The 20885-nt window shown below is 46.6% G+C and overlaps 1 protein-coding gene across 3 annotated transcripts in view; it reads left to right on the top strand.

Annotated features, from left to right (window-relative positions):
• Positions 1–14851, top strand: part of LEF1 (lymphoid enhancer binding factor 1) — a 118034-nt gene extending 103183 nt beyond the window's left edge. The window contains exons 10-12 of one of the 3 annotated variants that reach the window (XM_032400971.1): positions 35–83; positions 750–790; positions 13661–14851. In XM_032400971.1, coding sequence (XP_032256862.1) covers positions 35–83; positions 750–784 — 84 coding nt within the window. In that variant the 3' untranslated portion in view covers positions 785–790; positions 13661–14851. The remainder of the gene's footprint in view (positions 1–34; positions 84–749; positions 791–13660) is intronic. The other 2 variants (XM_032400973.1, XM_032400972.1) reach the window with 2 other exon arrangements.
• Positions 14852–20885: the final 6034 nt, after the last annotated feature.

Raw genomic sequence — 20885 nt, 5'->3', positions numbered from 1 at the left:
ATTTGTACCGTGACTGTGTGCCGTCTTCTTCCAGGGTAAGAAGAAGAAGAGGAAGAGAGAGAAACTCCAGGAATCGACATCAGGTAGGCACCATATGACTTCCCAGTCAGTTCTCCTGCTTATGACAAACACCTTTTAAAGTAGTCTGCATCTTCTGCACCCTGCTTTATTCTGCACCTGTAACCTGTGATTTTCTAAACTCTGCTTTCCTTCCCGAGAGTCTTTAAAAATGTTTAAAAGACCTTTCTTTTAAATGTGACTATGTGAAGGTACGTCTGAACGCTCCTTTCCCAAACCCTGTCCCCCGGAATCCTGGTTGTTAACTGTGGTGGATTTTGTCTTGTTTTTGCTTTCATTGTCTACATCCTCTCTAACACTTCTGCTGTGCTTCTGTCTGCACAGCTCCTCACAATAACAATTTCTGTTCTGATTTTATAATATGCTACCTTATGTGTGTCCTTGAGAATCTTTTCTGTGGCTTGGGTTTTCTGAAAATAGAAAACATGACAATAGGGTTTATCTTTCCTGGATGTTAATTCAAGGCATCAACCAGTGAGGTTCTATTTATTTCCCCTTTTTCTTTCATTAAAAGTAAGGCCCCACTACTTGTACTGCACAAATAAAAATGGCTGGTATAAGAACCATAAAAAGTAAAGCAAACAAGTCCACAGGATGTTGTAGCTACTACGTATTTGGAATGTACAAAAACCTCTTCAATAAAAATTTGTTAAAGACACAATTTTCTGCAGGTACAGGTCCAAGAATGACAGCTGCCTACATCTGAAACATGGTAAGAACGACTCTCTGGTCCTACTGCTGACATTAGTTATAAACAGAGGCAACTTGCTTGTGAATCTTCTTGCTCATGCTGATGCATTCAACACTGCTCCTTTAAAGAGGAAACTCCACCAAAATCAAATTAGTGCTTTAAAAAAAAATCTGATGGTTTTTATACCGGCTATGTTTTTGCAATATAGTATGCGTTTCTCTCTTCTATCCTTCCTTCCCCTTTTGCCCCTTTAATCTTTCTTCTTTCCCTTTCCCCTAACTCTTCTCAGCCATTCCTTACTGACCTGCTGAAGAAACAAAGGACAAAACCAGCAAGCCCTCTTAACTCTGCAAACCCAGGGCTGCGCATGAGGTGCCCAGACCCATTCCAGCCCAGGACTTGGAAGTTTTTGCTCCGTAGAGACTTCTTCTCAGTGGAGATGATATGTAGATACTTAAAAGTAATATATTTCTAGTGAGAAAGAGGAGCTTTATGTACTTTTTTCTATTGTTTAAAAATATGGCATGGGGACTTGATTAACTGTATTCTGCTATCAGGCTCTTGTCTTTATTGGTAACCATTGCTAGATCCCAGTCAAGCATTTATAGGTGATGTTTAGTTGTTGTTGTTGTTTTACTGTAGTGACCATATTTTTGACCAATTGGCCACCAGCCCTGGTGGGAACCTGGCTTTGTAAGTTGAGTTAGTTTTGCTGAGCCTTGAATTCACAGCTCAATGACATCTTTCCCAGTGACGACCTGTTCCCAAAGGAGCTACCTTTGATTCTGCTCCCTCTGGGGCAGCCCACATCCAGGTACCATCAGGCCTGTCCTTGTGGCCTGTGTCAGTTGAGTCTTTCCTCTCATCATAGCCATAGCCCCCACTCAGATGCTCAAACTTTCTGTCTGGATTATTGGACCAGCCTTTGGATAATTTTCCCACCTCCAGCTTCTTTTCTGCCAGTTGATCCTCCATGTTGCCCCCACAGGGATTTGCTAAAACAAAAATCAATTGTGCCATCTCCCAACTTAAAAACAGTTGGTGCTTTTTGTTGTCTGGAAAATAAAATGCAAACCGCTTAGTGTGGATCTGTCTACCTGTACCCTCTCCTGGGCAGTCCCTTCAGTCTCTCTTGCTCGCCTCCATCCTAGCCCTTATGAGTCCTGTGCTCAGTCCAAACAAGATTATTAGCAGTTCCCCACACACCATGGCCACCGCACATGCCACCTCTGTGCTTGCAAAGCCCATTTCCTCCGCCGAGGAAGGAAGGAATAGGTCTGCGGTGTTTCTCAGGAGAGAGCAGTAGCCTGCAGGTCATTTGGTTCTTGGCTAGAACCAGATGACCCCCGCTTAATCTTTTAGAACTTCATTTTGGTGCTGAAATTTCAGTGGACTTTCCCAGAGAAGCCTGTAGACATTTTGGTACCAGATAGGAATTTTCAATCAGCCATTTGCCTGTGCAGTGTACTTGAGTTTTTCACTCTTGCTTTCCTGAACTGTGAAACGGGAGTGACACCCACCACCGACGGTTGTTCATGTATGTTATATGCCTTCCTTCTTCCCCCCATCCCTCACTGAGACCTAACCCAGTTGCCCTCTCCTCTGTGAAACTTTCCTGATCTTTACTGAGATTCCCTGGGTTCTTCAAAATGCCATCGTTATAGTTTTATGATATCAAAACTCTTCTAAACTGAGTGGCAGCCTTCTCTCTGACTGAAAAGAGGACCCTCCCTTCATATAGATGACCAGACAGGATAGCTGGACACCAGTATCACAGATGGTATCCATGTTTAATTCAATTTACTGGCTGTTAATGGAGGACCTCTTCTGAGCTGGCCTCCTGGCTGAGTCACTGGGAGCACAGAGGGGACAGTCACAGGCCCTGCATCGTAGTGGAGGTAATTCTAGTAGGAAGTACGTACACAAGCTTTTGTACTTGATTTTTGCATTCTTTTTTTTTTTTTTTTCCAAGAATGTTGTCCTTTTAATTACTGAACACTTAGGTATGGACAGCAGCCGTTCCATGCTCTGCCTCTCAGTGGAAAACTCTCACAAGTGCAGGGTGCTGAGGACCAACATTCACTGATTTACTCTGTCTTCTGTTTACTCCAAAATCTTTAACGCTATTTGTGTTAAAAATCAGCAGAAACCTAAAAATCATGCAGAAATAGGTTTCTGTACTTCAGAGTTTGGTATTTGGTTCTGTGTCCTTAATGATCAACATTATATAGTATTTTAGACTAGATTAGGTGAAGTCTATTTTTGTCCTATAATTTATCTCAGACATCTTTTTTTATGTCACAGTTGTCATTGTGCTTTCTTGTCACTTACGAATTTTTTTCTAAAAGTTAAGGTGTTCCTTCTACCCTCTCCCAGAAAGACAAAAGTGCCTGGCCCTGTGCACCCTGCCTCCCCCCCCAATCTCAACAGCTGCTCCAGTTGGTTGGCGTCCTTCACTTTATCAGAGTCTGCAGTGTTTCTCTTGCTGTCGTTGCTGGGCTGATCCTGCAGCCTTTGAAGTCACTGGCCTCCTTTCAGAGAGCAGCCATTTGATAAGAACTGCAGAGAGGAGCTCCTGATTTGCATTCATAAAAATTTCAGTAAATTCGGAATGATACTGTTCCTGCCATCTCCCCTCCCCTTTGTCTTGGGAATTCAGAAACTTCTGTACATACGGTAGTTGACTTGTTTAGTCAATGTCCAGCACTTATCGAGCACCTAACAGATGCCAGACAGCGTCGTAAGACCTGGAAATAGAGTGCTGAGTGAGGCAAAGAAAGTCCCTGCTGTTGTGTTTACATGGCTGAGGGCGGTTATTACATAAACAGGGCAGAATGAGTGCCGTCATAAAAATAAAACAGGGACTGACTTGGGGGTCTGCTTTAGGTGGGGTGGTCAGGAAAGGCCCTTGTGAGAAGGTGATACTTGGTAATGGCCGGTTATCCCTGAAAAATGGAGAGTATTCTGTGTATGGTTCTGGAACAGAGCAGTGGCAGAGAAACGAAAGACGTGGGGGGAAAACGTCTTTCATTTCTCTGCTGCTGCTCTGTTCCAGAACCATACACAGCTATAAAGGAAAGGGACGCATTGTTAAAATAGAATAAGAAGTATCTAAATCAGAGTGAGATCAAGGAAGGCTTCCTGGAGTAAGTAACACTTGAGCTGTCTAGTTATGTGGGGAATTCTTGGGTTGATAGAACAGTGATTGAGTTGCTGGGAGTTTCCAGTGTTTCAGTACAAGTTTATTTGGAATATGTAACCTCTCAAGAGTTTGTCAGAAGTCCGAGATCATCATCAAATACTGAACTTCCCTTTCTTCCTGACTTAATCAAGATTCATAAGGTGTTAAAGAAGCAAAGAATTAGAATTTTTGAAAAGCTGAAGAGAATTTTCACTCCCAAGCAGTGGCAGAGAAACGAAAGACAGTGTTTTGTGCTGTGGAAAGCGCTTAGACTGGAAACAGGGCCACCCAGGCTCTCAGATGCGCTCCCCCCCCCCCCCCCCCCCCCCGCCACGCATGGCCTGGGGTGGGTCCTGTGAAGCCTGTGGACCTGGGGGTCCTCGCGCCAGTGAGAGCGCTGGGGTCCTCTCGGCCCAGCTTCGGGTCTGCTTAGCTCTTCCGTGGTCTGCACTGCCTCCCAGTGTTGTCGAAGAGATTCGGGTGTCTTGTATTTACTGATCTGTAGTCCTTGTTCTGTGAGTGGCTCTGTAGAACTACCAAAGCACCGGTATGATCTGGAAAATGACACGTAGACAGCATGGCCGTTTTTCAATTCTGTCTAGATCACCTCCTGCCTCCCCTTCTCCCCCCAGCACGGGCGCCTCAGAAGCATTGCCTCTAGTTTGGGGATTGGATTCTCCACTGATGTGAACATATGGTTCCTTGTTTCCCAGACTACAGCCACACTAGTGCTGGCTTTACCTTAGAAACAAGCCAACCCCAGATAAAATGTTCGATTAGAGCCAATCCTGCCGACAACGGGGACTGGTTTCAGTTCTGGAGGGAAGCTGCTGAGTATTAGCTGAATCCCTCCCGATCTCCTCCTCCTCCATGAGGTAGAGCTAATGGAACCTCATGCCCAGGAGGGGAGGATACCGTGACTCCAACACGAAGAGATTTGTGAGAGGGTTTATTTCTCTGTGTACACAATGAAACGTAACACTATCTTGGTGTCCTAAAAGAAAAGTCCTGTTACATTAGCTCTTTGAGCTCAGATGGCCACGCATGTGGCACAAACGCTAGAGAATTCTCATTCCTCTGAACTGGTGTAGTGGTAGTGGAAGTACCACTAGTCACCGTAAGGAAAATACGCCCACTTAATAAGGAAAGGCTGTCCTCAGTGAACAAGAAGCCCTCTAAAAACTTGTATTTCTGCTCCTTAAAAGATACATGTGTCATCTAATGCTCTCATGTTTTTGGTAGGAAATAACATTGCAGGTGCCTCATGCAGCCCAACGTAGAAGCCAGCCTGTTAACAGTTCCTCATACACCCAACGGTGTTCCCGTCTCTCCATGTTTCTATTTCCGTGCTTTATAAACATACCCACTCAGGTGAAATCCGGTTGAAACAAATGAGCATTAACCTAGTCTCAGCACTCTGCAACAACTTTTGGATAATCAGAAATGGGCTCCATAAAAGACATGGTTAGAGGTTAGAGATTCCCAAGCTGGGCAGTCTTTTAAGAAAGCCAAATTCATCCTTAGCTTTTAGGACTAACTTGTCACTTGTCGGAATGCTGGAAGCCCAGGGCCCTGGGGAATGAGCCTGCACACGTTCTCTGTGTCCCCCTGGAAGGCCACTGTTGTAAATGCCAATCATTTCTTTATCCGTTTTTCAAACATCTGTGAGGACTACTTGCAGGTCAGGAACTGAACTGCACTAGGTAGTGAGGGTACTTGCTAAATGGACTCTGTCCATGGACTCTTCCTGGAGGAGCTTTCAATTTAAGAAGACATAAAAATAGGTAATTATAAAATAATGCATCCCTTTCCTTTATAGCATAAAATGTATTATGTTAAAATAGAATAAGTATCTAAATCAGAGTGAGATCAGGGAAGGCTTCCTGGAGTAAGTAACACTTGAGCTGTCTAGTCATGTGGGGAATTCTTGGGTTTGATAGAACAGTGATTGAGTTGCTGGGAGTTTCCAGTGTTTCAGTACAAGTTTATTTGGAATATGTAACTTCCCAAGAGTTTGTCAGAAGTCCGAGATCATCATCAAATACTGAACTTCCCTTTCTTCCTGACTTAATCAAGATTCATAAGGTGTTAAAGAAGCAAAGAATTAGAATTTTTGAAAAGCTGAAGAGAATTTTCACTCCCAAGTTTACTAACTTAAAAACATAACTGGCTTATTAATATTTACTTTAACAAAACAAATACAAAAATCCCATCTTAAAATTACATAGACTGAAAAGATATTTTTATGATATCTCAACATATTTCTTTTGATTATATAACATCAATGAGCTAGTTTAAAAGAAAGAATGAGCTATCTAAAATACAAACTTTGGTTATACACACAGGCACCCACATACAAACATACTTGCAAAAACATAGGTTTTTGACTTTGGTGTAAACTCTACCTTGTCTACTTGATAAACTGAGAAAAATGTGTTTTTTACTTCAGCCTTTATTTCCCTGGGGCCAAGAGGTGTGTGGGAGAGGTAATTTCTAGTGCAGTATAGAATGCAGTAGTTAATTGTGCAGTGCGTGGATTTACATCTTCTAAAAAACTATGTCTAACTTTCCATTAGAGGGTGATGTTGGGGAGTCTGATGAGCTATTAAGTAAGGGCTGGGGGCCTGGGGCCCCTGAGGCTTATGCAGCCTCCCTACAGAGCTTCAGAGTGGGGCTGGAGCCACCTTCAGGGCTGGCCATGGGACTGAGACCTGAAGAAAGTCTTCCAGAACCCGTGCCCTCTTGGAGTCAGGGAGCAGTCTGTGTTCAGTGGTCACACTGAGAAAAACATTTCATACAGTTTTTGATGCTCACCCTGGTGAGTGTGCCACTTCTGCCTCATCTTTGCTCTGAATTCTGTGCCCCCAAGAGCAGATGTAGTCATTAGGCATCAATAAGCCTCAGGTATTTGCTTCTGGTTGACCCGTCAGTTAGAAAGCAAAGCCAGGCTCTTACAAAATAATAAGGTCAGAAACAGGAATCTTAGCCTTGTCCAAAATCTCAAAGTAAAAATTAAGGCTTTGAAAATGGGAAAGTGAAAAAAATGACATCCTGCTTTCCATTTTTCATCTTTTTTGCCAAGCAGCCACTGGTGTGACATTTGTCTTGTCAGGGTCGGCAGGTTGCTCTCCTAGGAGATGGGGATCTTGGTGGCCTGGAGAGGCTCCCACTCGGCACCTTCTCTGTCTGAGGCAGTGGCCTTCTCGTGACTTCCTTCCTTGTATGTTTGTCCACAGATTCCTGCTAAACTTGTCACAGATCTGTAGAAACCTTGTAGAGGATTCACAAGGCAGTGACACTTGGTTACAATGTCTCTTACCAGGAACTCCATAGTAAGAACATTCAGGAAGGAAAATCCAGACATCTGGCAGGAAGGGCAGGCTTGGGCACATTGTCCTGAAGAGAGAGATGGCTGCATAATGACACTGTGTGGCTAGACTAAGTGGTGTGTGGAATGCAGGTTTTCAAATTCTGACCATTCTCCGGGACACTTTACGCTAACTCTTGTGACAGGGGCCTTTGATGGCAAGAAGGACAGCCCATGTTGGAGTAAGGAGAATGGGGAAGTCCATTTTAAAGATGCAGGAGCATCTTGTGGGAGCCAAAGACAACAGTGCACGTGGCTCAAGGAGAGGACTGGAAGATGGCCTGTTCTTACATCTGTCCCGCAAGATTGCTTCCTCCTCCCTTCTGTAGATTGACTTTCTCAGTTCTTTGATCCACATGTCCAGAACTCCCAAGCTTACACATTTTTAGTGTCAGTGTCCCAAAGAGATGATTCAAATTCCAGGGAAGGGACTCCGGACAGCCCAGCATGGGTCACACTTTGGCCTTAGCCCATAATCAGCTGTGGCCACAGGGGATGGTCACACTGTACAGAATCCCATCGGGGCACATCGCTCTCACTGTGGGTGTGTGGGAGTTGGGACAGTCAAGAGCGGAGCTAGGAAGCAACCCAACAGGTGTCTGCTTCCGCTCACCAGGAAGCGGCTGGCTGGAGTCTGTTAGGTCACACGGGGTGAGTGTCTCTAGCCAGCTGTGCCTTAGCGAAGACACAGGCGAAAGCTTTTAAAATCTCTCCTGTGCTGCAGTGTCCCTTCTGTCAATTCCTTTCCCCTCTTTAATGGTCAGAAGAGCTAGAATTGTGTTTAAGTCGCCTTGGGAAACTGAAACAGGGAACCGGACCCTTGGCTACCAAGGTTGATCACGTGCCATTAACAAATAATAGGAGACGGAGAGGCTCATTTAAACCCTCTTGAGACATGTAATATTTAGTATTGTTCATGAAAGAGCATAAAATTGAATTAAGATCAATGCACTTAAGAACAGTTTATAGAATAAGAAAATTATTTTGGACAAATTTGGTTTAAAAAGGATGTTTTTCTCAATGAGCCATCTGGAACTGTTGAGGAAATGAGCCCTTCTGGATAATGGTTTCCCAGAGAACTCTAGGTTTACTTCTTTAAGTTTGAAAACAAGTAATTTGTTTAACTCTTGAGTGCAACCTCTATCTCTTTCAACAGAGTACATGGAAATTAAGTATTTCTTAATACTTCATGCTGTTATTCTACAGAGCATATAGTATATGCTAACAAGGAATGGGTGCTGTCTGCCACTATGCGAAATGACCGCAAGTAATGGGGGATTTTAAGAAATCTGCTCTTAATAATTTTTGTGCCTTCCTTAGTTGTCAGGGACTCTGACCCTCCCCTAAAGTAATATGTTTCTCTGGTCTGTTGTGTAGATTCAGGAAGCTTATTTGAATAATTTGTGAGTTAAAAGTAAATGGGCTCTGAGCTGGTATATGGAGGGTGCCCTTGTAAGGAAGGGTAAAATGTGCTGGTTTTGTGCATGAATTTGATAGCACTGTGATAGCCTGAGGCAGCTGTCTTCTTTAGAACTGAGGCTGCCAGCTAACAGATCCAGATGAGTGAGGTGATCCTGCTTAAAACCATCCGTAAGCTTTGTTCTTTTTGGCAGAATGAGTGGAAAATGAGAGCATTTCAGTGGGACAGTACTGCACACTTCTGTGCTTAAGTTTTAATTCATACTAACCTGAAACTTTCTAAAATTTTAGGCATGTTCTTCAAGAATATAACAAATTTTTGCTGCCCTTTTGGGATTACTTTTCTCAATTATTGTGTTGCTGGAGATACTGTTTCATAAGAGATATTTTATATTTCATAAGAGATTTTGCAGAATTCTCTACTGGTCTTAATTTTCTACCAGAAGTTCTATAAATAGTATGAATCTTGCTGACCACCTCAAACACGTTGAGGTTGGAGCAGTAGAGATAGAATGGACATTTCTGGACCACATGCTGTGTCCGGCGTGCTCCGAGAGATGCCTCTGCTTGGGGTACATCATGCCGCTCTTGGGGCAGCCCTGGGCAGGGGAGACCTCTGGCCTCTAGGACAGAGGAGAAAACGCTGGGAACTTGTCCAGGGCCACGTGGCTGCTATGCGGCGGGGTCGAGTTCGAGCCTGGGTCTGTCTGTACCTCCCAGTCTCCATCTGCTGCGGGAACGAAATTTCATCATGCCCTGCAGGTGCCAGACACTTGCCCACTCACCACGCACATGATCTCCTTTTTTCCCGTCAACACACTTTATGAAAGGTGGGAACTTACTATTTCCGTTTTGCAGATAAGGAAACTGGGGTTTGGTAGATTCAAGTAACTTGCCCAGGAGGACCTGGTAGTATGCTGGAGCCCGTGTTCAGAGCAGCCCAGGGCTGTCCTCGGAGCTCTGCTCTGAGCCCACAACGCACCGTGCCTCCCTGCGCCCCCTGTGCTGAGACACCTAGACACGCGCACGCAGGTGTTTAACGGGGGAAAGTCTGGCTTTGAAAAGAAGAAAAACAAGGATGTGCCGATCCTGTTGCTTCAGGTCTAGAAGGTGAAGTTAGCATCTTTGGTGTGGGAAAACGCACAGAGAAATGTGAATTAGATAAAGAATTTGGAGATGGGTGGATAAGGTGGGTCTACATAGTTACTGTCTTCCTCAAGCACTTCAATTTATAGAACTAAAATGAAGTTTTGAGGCTCTCTTACTCCACCCTTTCTTCGAGAATATTTCTGTATTGTTTCCAGAAGTAGCAAGGCTCCGGTGGACCTGCCCTGGGAGGCGTAGCCCACTGATGTAATCTATGTGCCCACAGAGGAGGCACAAAGGGAAACCGATCACAGCAGCTAGAGACCGGAAATCCCCCTGGAGCAAGTCAGTAACGGTTCCGGGCCTGCCTCAGCGTCCCCTCAACATTGCAAAGTCTGCTTTCATGGAGAACTCCCTTTGAATAACCCGGGGGAGGCAACCGCATGGATTCATGCCTCCGTCTGTAGAACCCGGATCCAAGCACGGGGCCAAAGACCCATCCCTCGCACTGATCCCTTCCTCCAACCCCTTCCTCCGGGTTCCGGGAACTGGCCTGCTTCGGAGCTTGCGGCCAGCAGACTGACTGGTCTCCAGCGCTGGGACTCGGGCCGACCTCAGCTGCAGAAAGGGGGCTCAGTGCCAGCCTTCCCCACCATGCATGATCGTTCCCCTTTCCAAAACCCGGGCATGCTCACTTACAAGCAGTTGGCTTTTGTGGGTTATACTTTCCATCTTAGAGGAGATTTAAATTTCAGAGTTAACTTCTTATGCCTTTTGTTCTCTTTAGTATCCTGCCTTCTAGCAGAGCGTCTTGGGGTGGGCAGTGGTCTTGGTGCAGACCACCTCCGCAGTGCTGTGGACTGGGGATGGACGGATGGTTGGAAGGTAGGCAGGAGAGAAGAAAGTGAATGACAATTTAGCTCCAGGATACGGTGCAGAAGACACATGGTTAGCGCTCAAAAGCGAATCCTGCCACCCACAGGTTGGGTGACCTTAGGCCCGTTGTTTAACCTCACACCACCCCCGATTTCCTTATGTGTAAACAGGCAGGAATTCGGGGAGCTGTTGTAATGATGGGACGCTGTGCGCACAGGGTGCGTGTCCCAGTGCCTGGCGCGGCCGTGCTCAGCAGCCGTTGTTTTTCTTCCTTCTCCCTCGCCGGCTTGCAGACAAGGTCACCTCCAGGTCACGGGGAAAGTCATGAGGCTGTGACCCCCGTGGAGGCAGGAGGCACCGATACTCTCTAGAGGCCTCCTCGGGCCGATCATTTAACGACCACAGGCCTCCGTGTCCTCTGCTATGCCAGGGCCAGTCGAGCTCGGTCGTGCTGGCGCCCCCCGCTCTAGCCGTCTGCGCCTGTCCTTCGTAGACACGACCTTGTGCAACAGGAGAGGTCACGCCTTACAGTACCAGGCCTCGGTCGGTTTGCCCCTGGGCCAGGCAGCTGGCAGGAGGTGTGCGGCATGCTGCTCGAAGGCAGTTTTGGCAATTAAAATCTGCCTCGGTTGACTTCTTGCAAAACTTATCTCTGATATTCTCTCCTCAAATTTCACGTAATAACTAAAAACATTTTAAAGTTCTTGCTCATTACTAGTAACATTTGGGAGAGGGAGGAAAGAAGGATCCATAATTCCAGCCCATCTTTTTGGGGTCCTCAGCATTTCTGAACAAGGAAATGATATCACCTGATCCAGGGAGGGGGTGAGGGGAGGAAGGGGTCTTCCCCTGTTGTTCCTGCCCGCCAGCTCCGCTGCCCCCAGCTTGGCCCAGACAGCTTGAGCGGACCCTGCTCTCCTCCACCTCAGCCTTCCCAAAGGGCTTGTTTCCTTGGCTCCTCCTGCGGGGGGACAGTCTGAGGCAGGGGGGCTGGGCTCTGGACCCCGAGGACGGGGCTGGTGAAGCACTCAGCTTCCAATAGCATCTTACCTTGGAGCTTACAGAGAAGGAATCTCCCTCCTGCCCTTCCTGCACTACTTTTGCCTCAAGGCCTAGACCTTCCTAATGCTTCGGAGTGTTTATCTCCCAGAAACAGATCCACTCGTGAAGTCTTCCTCAGCTTTCCCTCGACTACTTGGGCTCTTCATACGTGACTCGGCCCATTTGAGTTCCAGGGTCCATTTGGTTGGCGGCATATTTTTGTCAAGATTGGAATTTGACCCAAGAGAACTTCACAGGTTTCAGCTGGCTGGTGGGGGCAGATGGCAGAGGGGGGTGTCTTATGCCACCTCCAAACCCACTGTACCACTGGCCCATGCAGTGACCCCGGGCAGAGGGGCCCAAGCACTAACATCTGTGAGCTGGGCCTTGCTGCGCTGCCTTTGAAGCGGGAGCAGTAATTGTGGGCTTTGATTGCACCGACTTCACTGGTGGGTCGGGCTGCGCTGGGGCTCGCCTGGCCCGGCCCAGCCACAGCCCCCCAGTGAAGCCTTAGATGTGGGAAGGCTCCAGGCTCCGGAGCCTCATGCCTGTGGTTTCTTGAAAAGAATCTTGATTTGACCTGTTTTATATCTATAAAGCAACTCTGTAAGGCTCCCATTTCTCCCATTTGGAGGTAAGACTTGGTCTGCCCTGATGGTCCTGTATTGTAAAGAAGCAACCACGTCTGGTCTGTCTTGCTTGATAGCAAGACAAATTCTTGGCCAATTTATTTTAAAGACTAGTTATGCCATTAGGAGGATTTGTAAAGAGGACACTGAAATAATGCAATAACAGTGGGAAGATGGGAGGCTGTAAAAAGAAATGGCTTTATTAGGAGATGTTAAGATTCTTTCCAGGGAAGCACATGGTATCCATGTAGTAAATGGCCACTCTGGACAGCCCAGTTTGTTCTAGTAGTCTTGTGACTGTGCTCAGCTCAAGAAAGGGGGAGGGGAAGGCCAGGATGGCCTGGGGAGCCGGAAGTGCGCGGTGCTGCCCCAGAAGGCGCTGCCTTGCTAGAATGTGGGGGCCACGGTCCTCAGCTCACGACTGGAGGGTCAGCCCGCAGCTGGGGCAGGGCTGCATCCCAGCAGAGGGACATTCTGTCTCCTTCAGCAAGCAGTCCGTTCTGATCACAGCACTTGTCTCCAGCTGCTGCGAGCTCCTAGCCCAGGCCTGCAAGGCCATTCCTCGTCCGGAAGAGCAGCCTGGACCAAACCTTTGAAAATCTGTGCTGCAAAAGTACATGTAAATAGGGAACTGTGGGGTGCCTTCCCCACGGGTCCAGGCTTTGCTCCTTTGTCCTTAGAAAGGTGGGGTCCTTCTTGGCTCTTTGATTCTCCCGTGTGAAGGCTCTGTACCCTGCTGAAACTTCAAACAGCACAGTGCTGTAGCAGGTGTTTGCCTGCTAACCAGGGAAAGGTTCGTTTGACAGGAGAATGGGAACTGAATGGGCATTGCAGGCCTCCTCAGTCGACAGCATTCTGGGGCTGATTTGCTCCCGTTTTGTCAGTAGCAGCCGACGTGCATAGATCATTTCTTCGTGGTTCCCATCATTGCTCTTGAGGGACAGTGTTGATAGTAGTTGCATTAAGCATAAGAGCAGCTACCAGGTCGCCAGAGTGCGGACGGCCCTAATACTGCTCAGCACGCACCATGCACTTTCTCAGCACCCGAGGTGTGAATTGCAGTCCTCGTCCCTGTGCACACGCGTACGTGTACATGGAACCAATAAGACTTATTCTCTAATGTAGTCCGAAGATTTGGGGCTCCCGTAGGGCTAACCATTTTAGCCATCACGAAATCGATAAAGTGGACTAACTATTAAATGCAGAGATCTTAAGACACATGCTGTATGCCATCGAGTCTAAAGGACTGTGACAAATGCACATTAACAACATTTCATTTGTTCCTTCTTGAGGTGGAAAACGAAGCTCATTCCCAACGTGCAAAGCCAAGGCGGCGACCCCGGGACCTCTTCTGGAGATGGAAGCTTGTTGAAAACCCAGACTGTCTCCAGGGCTTGCCCAGTCGACCCCAATGGAGAATTGACACCACCTTCACCCTGAGGTCAATGCTAGAGACACTGATCCATAAAGACAATCACTGCCAAACCCCCTTTCATCTACTTCAAGAGCCAAGTTCCAAAATAAAGCATAAAAGGTTTCCTAAACGAGAAGTACAAAGCCCCTGAGATTGCTAGCAGGCCGAGCAGCTGCCCTTCCTCCTCTCCACGTGCACTTCCCAGAGCGTCTTGCGTCCATACCTGTAACCCTTTGGCAAGGACAGTAACTTGGCTACATTCGCCTGCCGGGAGCGACTGGAGCCGGCAGCCAGCGCATCCATCAGCAGCATCCCGGTGGGGGACTTTGTGGAAGAGTTCCCGCTTTGTTTCGGTCTTCATTTTTTTTTTTTTTCTCCTTTCTCCTAAAGCTTTTATTTAACAGTGCAAAAGGATCAATCTTGTGTTTGCTTTTTTTTTTTAAACTTGAATTTTTTTTAATTTTCACTTTTTAGTTTTAACTTTCTTGTATATTTTGCTAGCTATGAGCTTTTGAGTAAAATTCAAAGATCTGGAAAAGTTTGAAATAAAAAATGAAAAGAAGCCGCCCTTTTTTGAGCGGTATCTTGTCAGACAAGTGGCTTCTCTGTGAATTACTTGTAACAAATAGTGGCCTCTCTGTCTTTGTAAGGTGTTGGATAGAGCTAAATAAATGGGACAGCCAAACCCACCCTGTTGGGAGCATTTGGCTGTCCTATTTCATTTTATTTTTCTTCTGATCTCCTTTGTTTGTTTAATGGTAAACCTTAACCGATACTTTCAGCAGGCCGGTTTGCAGTGAATTTTCATTTCTTTCCTTTTCACCCCCTTATTGTAAAAAGCCCAGCACTTGAATTGTTATTACTTTAAATGTTCTGTATTTGTATCTGTTTTTATTAGCCAATTAGTGGGATTTTATGCCAGTTGTTAAAATGAGCATTGATGTACCCATCTTTTTTTTAAATAACAAGGCACAGCCTTTGCCCCAGACTGCCATCTAACGTTTGTCATTCCAGTTTGAGTTAACGTGCTGAGCATTTTTTAAAAGAAGCTTTGTAATAAAACATTTTAAAACAGCGTGTCCTTTCTTTAAAAGAGTGACGTTCCCGATACCCCTGAGCTGGCAGTGGCCCGAGCTGGCTTGTCCACATCGGAGGGGTGCCGCCACGCAGCCTTCTCCGGGGCCAGCTGCCACCTGCGGTAGAAGGGCGCCTTCCCCGGTCTCCAGGACATGCAGTCCTCAAAGGTGTAGACGTACACGGGGGCCGGTGGGAAGACGACGGTCACCAGGATTCAGATAGGAGTGATTCTCTTCTTCCCCGAACACCGCAGACCAGCCTCATGGGCTCCAGCCGTCAGCAAGGGTGCAGGCCATTTTCCATCCTCCGAGCTCGTCTGTTCTCAACAAGGGCCTCCCCAAAGCAAAGTGTCCCTGTGCTGAAGGTAGGTTTTAACTCCCACTGATCTCCCGAAAGTCAGCGTTTTCCCCAATTTTCAGTTTATATTCCATCATTTTCTCTTAAGCTTTTATGGCTTTCCAGCTCTTAAACTAGTTTGAGAACCATTGATAGCCCTGGTCTGACTTAAATCCCCTGCTGAATTGTAGCCGGTTTCCTTTTCCCAGTCCCCAGTACAGCTGGGGGACAGCTGGCTGCCATACTTGTAATAACCCTCCACTGACTGTACTTGAAGACTGCCATTAAATCGCCCCTCCAATTTCTCTTCTCCAGGCTAAGTGATCCCAACTCCTTGAACCTTTCATCATCAGTCCTTTAATCATTTTCATTACTATCCTCTGGAACCCCTCCAATTCCTCATCATTTAGTCCTAAACTTGAACCAGGGAAAACTCCATTATGTTCAGTAGACCTACTTGTTAGAAAGGTTTCATATTCATTTGAAAATCATCTGACTTTTCTTAATGTACATGAACCCAGCGGCCTAATGCTGCCATTCAAGCTCTGGGAGTTAACTAGAAAATCTAAACAGAATGGCATAGGAGGGGATAGTTAAGTGTTACTTTTTGGGGGTGGGGGTGGGGAGAAAAAACTTATACCAACACAGTGATTGGCTCCCCCTGGATCTTAGAAGGAAACGGATTAATAATAGTCTCTTAAAAAAATAATAATAGTCTGTTCACCAAGTATGAGCAAGGACACGAAGCTGAGAATGGAACGCCACCAAAGCCCACTCAAGTCCTCTCCTTTAGTGGTTCGTCTACATTTTTATGACATAAAACATGAGTAAACAATGTTGGAGAAATGGATTGTTTGGGTCCTCTGAGCCAGTCATTCCTTCCACCAACTTGGTTCCCTTCTAGTTTTCTATGTTCCTTCTAGAATACCCTGTTTCTCCCAGATATCTTCGATGTCACAGCCCGGTGCTCATTCCCGGCCCACTTTACCAAGACCCTGCTTCCGGCAGGCAGCAGTGCGGGCAAGGAGAGGTGGGAGTCTCCGAGGGGTGCGGCCCAAGGGAAGTCAGCCTGGGGCATCTGTGCGCAGAGGGACGCGCCTCCGGCTCTGTCTGATCTGGGAGTGATTTGGCTCCGTTCCCTGCAAGCTCAGAGCTGAACTGCGTGCCCAGAGGAGGAGGATGGGTCGGCCTCTCTGGGAGCCCAGCCTTCCTCTGAGGTCATAGCTGGCATGCTGGTCCTTACGAAGGGGTGGTTTCCTCCCGGTTTTAGTTTGTGTGGTTGCTAAGGTTGCTGGCAACTACCTGTTGAGCCGTTCGGAGGGGCCTTTGGAACTGCTTCATGACTACAGCTGTCCTAAGTACAATAATTTTCTCCTCCAGAGTTTGGTCTCAGGCTGCGACAACATGGAAACCTCTAATCAACGGCCTGTGAGCAATAACAAGATGTCTGTGTGGCTTTCCTTTTAAAGGAGAAAAATCCTGAGGGAGTAATGCATGGTTCTGACGGAAGAGAAACTTAAATGTTCCACATGACATAGTAGTTGTTCTACAAATTACATTTACTACTTCTGCCACAGGATATCTTTCATGCATAAAAACCCAGGGAATGTCAAGAGCTGCCCTGTGAAACCTAACTTCCGAGTTTTTATAAAGGGTTAATATCCAAACTATATAAAGAACTCATACAACTCCATAGGAAAACAAAACAAAACAAAACAAAACCCAAAAACTCTGATTAAAAAACAGGCAGAGGGGCGCCTCGGTGGCTCAGTTGGTTAAGCGACTGCCTTCAGCTCAGGTCATGATGCTGGAGTCCCAGGATCGAGTCCCATATCGGGCTCCCTGCTCAGCAGGGAGTCTGCTTCTCCCTCTGACCCTCCCCTCTCTCATGCACGTGCGCGCGCTCTCTCTCTCAAATAAAATTTTTTTGAAAAATTTAAAAAAAATAAAAAACAGGCAGAGTATCTGAATAGGCATTTTCCAAAGAAGACACAAATGGCCAACAGGTCCATGAAAAGATGCTCTATATCATTAATCATCAGGGAAATGCAAATCAAACCTCAAAGATACCACCTCACACCCGTGAGAATGGCTAGTATCAGGACAGGAAATCACCTGTTGGTAAGGATGTGGCGCCCTCGTGCACTGTTGGTGTAAATTGGTGCAGACACTGTGGAAAACAGTGTGGAAGTTCCTCAAAAAATTAAAAGAACTACCATACTGGTCCAGCAGTTCCATTTCTGGGTATTTATCTAAAGACCACAAAAACACTAATTCAAAAAAAATACACGCACCCCCATACTCATTGCTGCACTATTTACAATAACCAAGATATGAAAGCAACCGGAGTATCCATTGATGGAGAAGTGCATAAAGAAAATATGGTATAATATACACGATGGAATACTATTCAACCCTAAGAAAAAATGAAATCCTAACATTTGCAACAACTTGGATAGAATCTGTGAGGGCGTTTTGCTAATAAGTCAAACAGAGACAAATACTGCATGATCTCACTTAGATGTGGACTCTAAAACAAAACCAAGAGCTCATAGATACAGAGAACAGACTGGTGGTTGCCTGAGGATGGGGAGGCGGGTGGGGTGGGATGGTGGCAAGAATGGGTGAAGAGAGTCAAAAGGTACAAACTTCCAGTTACAAAATAAGTCCTGGGGGGGGAGGGGCGGGGCATCTCGGTGGCTCAGTTAAGTGTCTGCTTTCGGCTCAGGTCATGATCCCGGGGTCCTGGGATAGGGTCCCCGCATCAGGCTTCCTGCTCAGCGGGGAGTCTGCTGCTCCCTCTCCTTCTGCCCCTCCCCCTGCTTATGCTCTCTAATAAATAAAATCTTTAAAAAAATAAGTCCTGGGGATGCAATGTATAGCACGGTGACTACAGTTAATAATACTGCAGTGCATATTTGAAAGTTGCTAAGAGAATCTTAAAAGTTCCCATGAAATAAAAAAACTTTTGTAACGATGGGGATGGTGATGTGAGCTAGGCTTATGGTGATCATTTCACAATATATACAAATATCAAATCATTATACACACACCAATAATTTGTTTTATATTAATTATACTTCAAAAAACCCCACCTTAAGTTCTAGGGATACATACATACACAAAAATCTGAACTGCTTTTTAGTAGAAACTGAATAGCTTGACTACAGCTGAGCATCTTAATATGAATAGAAAGAGGTGATTCTAAATGTCTTGTGGGCAAAAGAAGATCCTTGGCGGGTGGGCCACACTGAGCAGGTACCGTTTTGGAAGCGACCGTTCCAAACTCGCCCAGCCCTCTACTGGGAAAGCCTGCACGACCTGGCTCTGCAACCAGGAGTCGTTCAGACAGAGAGCAGAAGGAAGGGCGTGCAAGAGCTGCTAGTTGAGATAAACATGGCTGGCACGAATCAACCTCAGGGAAAACTTGATACGTGCTAGGTAATACAGAATTAATTTTTAGTCAAACCTGAAGAACTCGGGTGAAAACTGGCCGTTGACTTGCTCTTGACAAAATAATGCTAATGGTGGGGATCGTCAGCGAGCCTGTGGGCGGCAATAATAACCTGGTATGAAAAAGAAATGATCGATGTGCCCACCGAAATACATCCTTCCTGAGCACCTGCCGATGGGCGAGACCCTAGAACAAAGGTTTTCCGCTGTGTCAGGTCATTCACCATCTGCACGTGTTCTCCTGTTCTCGTTCATGGACAAGCATCCTCACCCTCAGTGGTAATTTGGACTTTAAAAAACAAGTTTGTTTTTTTTTTTTCCTTTCGTTTATTCTCAGATGTGAACCCACACGGATATATGTGATAATTTATCTCAATGTCTGGTTCACTCATCTTAACCTTCTTCAAGGAGTTAACGAAGGCAAGGAAATGGAGGTGATGGTGACCGTCAGGGGCGCCCCTCAGGCAAAACACGTAGGTGGCATCTCAGAGGCTGCCCTGAGAAGGGGTGTTTTAATCAGGAAAGTCCCTGTTGACAACTGCCAAGGGTTCTAGCAGCTCTAGCAGGTCAGATGGGGTTGCACCCACGGCAAGGAAGCAGGGTCTTCCATTAGGGCCGGAGGCGGCCCAGCAGAGAAAGCCGGGCTTGGAGTTGCCTGGAGGGGAACGGTGTCGCCTTCCAGCGCTGCTGGGCGCTGTGCGCTTAACCCCTGTGAGCCCGCTTCCTCCTGGGCTGAGCGAAGAGGTCACGGACCTCCACGGGCTCTGGGGAGCCGGAAATGAGAGCGCCGCCTGGCCTGCACACAGGAAGTGACTCACAGATGCACTTCCCTTTGAATGGGCTTAGAATTTGCTATTAAACCTGTTTTGTCCGGTATGAAGTATGTGGTTTTCGAATCACCTGTAGCCATAGAGCATATAAGCATTATTTCTTCTGCCCCCGGAAGCAGTTGGTAACCAGGACTAACCAATTTGTTTTGGACCAAAGATCAAGAAAATACTTCTACCCAAAGGGCAGAATCTGGATCGTATTGGGTCATCTGCACTGATGTGTTCATGCAACATTTCTCTTAATCTATCATAGCTACATTAAGTTTCTGCTCTCCATTCAGTGTATGGAGGAAATCGGTAGGGAATGTATGATTTGCCAGATGGAATGAGAACACTGCATCCAAGCAGCAGACTTAATCTCACAACTGTTTTTTCTTTGTGGTCACAGTGGAATTCGTAGATGAGTCACTTTTCTCCATCTTCAGCTTGTCTCAGTATTTTAACTCATGGAATCACTGAATTATGTTCTACGCTGGAGTATTTTCTCCCATAGAAAGAAGGCATGAGGCAACCAAAGTAAAATGGAGTCCTACAAATTGGCCTATTTGTTGTTACAGGTTTTTTTTTTTTTAAGATTTTATTTATTTGAGAGAGAGAGAGCACAGAGAGAGAGCGAGCGAGCGAGCACAGGAGTGGTGGGGAGTGGGAGAGGGAGAAGCAGGCTCCCCGCTGAGCAGGGAGCCCGATGCGGGGCTCGATCCCAGGACTCTGGGATCATGACCTGAGCCGAAGGCAGACGCTTAACAACTGAGCCACCCAGGTGCCCCAGGTCTTTCTTTTTTTTTTTTTTTTTTTTTTAAGATATTATTAAGTAATCTCTACACCCAAGGTGGGGCTCAAACTCACAACCCAGAGACCAAGAGTAACACACTCCACGAACTGAACCAGCCAGGCACCCCTGTTGTTACAGGTCTTTTCAGTTAGCCCAGATACACATGCTCAATCGGAGAAGGGGTAACCCAGTTTTAAAAATCTAGCTTGTCCTCCACGCCCAGCTCTGGAGAGGCCCCTCGGTGCTCACCCAGGGGCAGACAACAGCCCAGAAGGGCCTGAACAGTCCCATCCCCTTCCGACATGCCAGCATCTGGCACAGGCCGTGCCCGCTCCAGTTCCAAGACTCCAGTGAGCTGGGACTCTTCTCTCCCCGGTGCCTGGTCCGAGGGAACGCAAACCCTTCAGGCAGCCCTTGCAAAAGTGGGCCCGTTTCCATGAGCTTTCAACCTGAGTTCCACCCACAATATCATGGCCACTCCGACTTGATTGAGACTTTAGGATGACGGTCTCTATTCTCTCCTTCAGGCTGTCCACGCTACCCCAGTGTCTCTGTCAGCAGGCTGGAGATTTCAAGGGGGTAATCAGAGACGCTGGAACACAGAGGCCCAAGGAGGCTGCAGTTCACTGGGGAGA

The sequence above is a fragment of the Phoca vitulina genome, unplaced genomic scaffold (genome assembly GCF_004348235.1).
Source record: "Phoca vitulina isolate PV1807 unplaced genomic scaffold, GSC_HSeal_1.0 scaffold3, whole genome shotgun sequence".
Taxonomy (NCBI): domain Eukaryota; kingdom Metazoa; phylum Chordata; class Mammalia; order Carnivora; family Phocidae; genus Phoca; species Phoca vitulina.
This window is presented reverse-complemented; position numbering and strand designations above follow the sequence as displayed.